Genomic DNA, 3,157 nt, shown 5'->3' with positions numbered 1-3,157 from the left:
TGAACTATTTAGTTACAGGAGATAGTATATGGGTAAAAACTATAACTACATGAAAAAATACTAGGTATGTAACTTAATAAAGCAAATGAATAATAAGTTAATGTAAAATATATATATGATAATATAAAAAATATGTGTATTATATGGGTTATATAGGTAATAGAATATATGCTCGGAACGTGAGAAGTTGCAAACTCAAGTTAATTTTCTTATATGGGAGGGTTTTTAATTTTAAATCTTAATATTCTAATTCAAGTAATACCTTAAATTGGTTAAAAAAAATTATATATAGGTAATCATTAACTAACAATAGAAACATAAGATATTTTATCTAAAATAGAATAAAGAAGAAGCGAAATAAAGTATACAATATTTATTATTTTAAGAAATAATAAAGTATACGATAATATGAAATAATTTATTTAGATTATATCTTGGATGAATTTTTCCTAAGCTCGGGATCTAAATTAAGACTCCACTAATACGATAGGAGGGTCTCAATTATAGAATTCCAAGATTTTTAATTTTAAATAAACAAAAATTATTATATAATAAATTAGTCTAAATATAAATATAATAAGCATAAAAGAATAAATAGCATATACTTGTTTAAGTTGTCAAAAGATAAATATAAAATTATAAAATAATACTCATAACAATAATTAAATAAATATATATGTAAAATATTTCAATGATGGAAATTCATAATAATAAATACATTAGGTTATATAAAAAATACATAATAAATTTGTAGGTGTTATAAAATGGGATAGGATAAATAATAAAAAGGGGAAACATTAGATCAAAACATATATGATTATGAAATGAAACATCTTGTTTAAAGGACAATAAAGCTTGAATAAAATTTTTATATCATAAGAAAAAGTATAGACCTAAATAATATAGAAATATATAATTAAAGAGGACAATAAAAGAGGAAAACCTTAGAAAAATAACAAAGAAAATATAGGAAGATTTGGATATAAAATAATGAATTTTATAAGCGTAGCATACATCATTATTGCATCATAAATGTCATGCCACATAGATACTTAAGTATACAAGTATAAGTCTCGATGATGGGATTTTTTTGAAAGATCTTGCGAAGGTGAGTTTCTTTAGGAAAGTTTTCTAAGTGAAAGGATGTTTTCGGGTTCTATCAGTACGATGAAAAGGGTCGAGAAATATCTTTAATAAAAAGATTATTTCTCGTAATATGGTAACATTCACGAAAACATAATTTTTTTTAAGACATGTAAAATAATCCTCGATGATGAGATTTATTCGTCAAATTTGATAAGGTAAATTTCTAGGATAATTTCTTAGGTGAAAGAAGATTTCTGGATCCCACTAGTTTAATGGCCGGATTCGGGAAATGTTCTCAATAAAAGGTTATTCGTTCGATATTATTCTAATGTTGTATCATGCATGCATCATGTTCACCCATAAAGCCAAATAAAATATTTCAAAAAAATAGAGGATAAAATAAATGCATAATAACTAAGAAAACACAATAAATTTAGGAACTAAAGCTTTAATAGGATAATCTATAATCAAATGGTACCGTTCGTGGAGCAAACGTTACCGGGGTGCTAATCTTTCCTCGAGTATAATCGTATTTTTGAATCCAGTCATAAAAATCATAAGCCAGTTTAAAATTCTATCGACGAACTTAAAATAAATTTAAGATCTTGTTGATTAAAATCGAGTTAATAGGTGGCTAAGCATATTTAGGAAAAAGATTAGTAGCGACTTCTAGTGTTTTTCTCTTGCGTTTAGCGGTCGGATTCTCGGACCCGCACGTTATGACAAGTATTAGACTATGGCCCGTGCATTGCACACGGCCTCTTTCTATCATCTTTTTCTTTCTCTTTCTACCTCTTTTTTTCCTCCGTTGTTTCTTTTCTTTCCCACGGCTACCCTGCATTTTGTTTACTCATCATATGCACTCAATTGGCTCTCGAAGGTGCCAGAAAGGGTCGTAGACAAAACTGATCCTGCCTGGAATCAGGGTAGGATTCATTACACAGGTGCACCAAAGGAAGTGTTAGAAGCTTATTCGGATCAATACGCCAAGGACATTGACTCATTTTTACAGGCAAGAGTGAAAGAGCTTGCGCCTGGCGGGTTAATGGCTCTTCTAATACCCGCTGTTCCAGATGTGATCACCGACCCTCAAATTACAGTAGGATCAGAATTTGAACTTGTGGGTTCTTGCCTCATGGACATGGCAAAATTGGTAACTTCCTTTCTTTCTTTCTTTTTTTTTTTCAGTAATTTCTATTTATCAATTATTCTAATCAATTACTCCCTCCCTTTCAAATTGAATATTGTCGAACCAAATGACATAAAATTTAGAAAATTAGATATTAAAATAGTAAGATAAATTAGCTCAAGTCTAACAAGAAGAACTTGTGGAATGAACTTAGCTTGCTCATTAGGCAAATGGCTATGATGCAGGGAATAGTAAGTGAGGCGAAGGTTGATACTTTCAACTTGCCTATTTACTTCACATACCCAAAAGAATTGCGGCGAATTATAGAGGGAAATGGATGTTTCAGCATTGAAAGGATGGAGGAATTGAACATCACAAAGCAGCACATAGTCATGCCAGACCTAAGACAGCGAATGCTGTACATTAGAGCCATCTTGGAACCACTCATTAAGAATCACTTCGGAAATGAAATCATTGATCAACTCTTCGAGATATACTCAAGGAAACTTTCAGAGTCATCTATTTTCTTGAACCCAGAATACCAGAAAACAACTGCAATCTTCCTCCTTCTCAAGCCTATATGATGTAAATTAATACGGAACATACTTATCTCATTTTCTTTTCTTTCTAATAAGGGAAGAAAGTTACTATTTAATTATTAGCAGTTACATTGTTATTAATAACATGAACGATGGTACCATTTTACCATGTATTCCTAATTGGTTGATAAGAAAATGAAAATGAATTTGAGTTCTCTCATATCTGTATTTTTTCTTTCTAGTTCAGTTATCTTTGGTTTTGTATTGATTTTAATCTGATACTTTCGATAGACATTTCTATACAATCATATTTTTATCATAGTCAAAAGAAACAAAAAGAAAATATTGCAATAGTTGGCAAGAGAGAGAACCTTTTATAGCTTGGAAGGAAGATTTGAAAAAA

General features: G+C 29.8%; 1 protein-coding gene across 2 annotated transcripts in view; it reads left to right on the top strand.

The window, feature by feature from the left end:
• The window catches only part of LOC110426453 (loganic acid O-methyltransferase-like), a 3,530-nt gene extending 570 nt beyond the window's left edge, over positions 1-2,960 (top strand). The window contains exons 2-3 of one of the 2 annotated variants that reach the window (XM_021441662.1): positions 2,012-2,239; positions 2,461-2,960. In XM_021441662.1, the coding sequence (XP_021297337.1) occupies positions 2,132-2,239; positions 2,461-2,799 (447 nt within the window). In that variant the 5' untranslated portion in view covers positions 2,012-2,131 and the 3' untranslated portion in view covers positions 2,800-2,960. Of the gene's footprint in view, positions 1-1,966; positions 2,240-2,460 lie in introns of both variants that reach the window. The other variant, XM_021441661.1, reaches the window with a different exon arrangement.
• Positions 2,961-3,157: the final 197 nt, after the last annotated feature.

This window comes from Theobroma umbraticum, unplaced genomic scaffold (assembly GCF_002168275.2).
Source record: "Theobroma umbraticum cultivar Fairchild unplaced genomic scaffold, ASM216827v3 scaffold_55.0, whole genome shotgun sequence".
Lineage (NCBI taxonomy): Eukaryota > Viridiplantae > Streptophyta > Magnoliopsida > Malvales > Malvaceae > Theobroma > Theobroma umbraticum.
The sequence above is the reverse complement of the archived record's forward strand: the minus strand, read 5'-3'. Positions and strand labels throughout refer to the sequence as shown.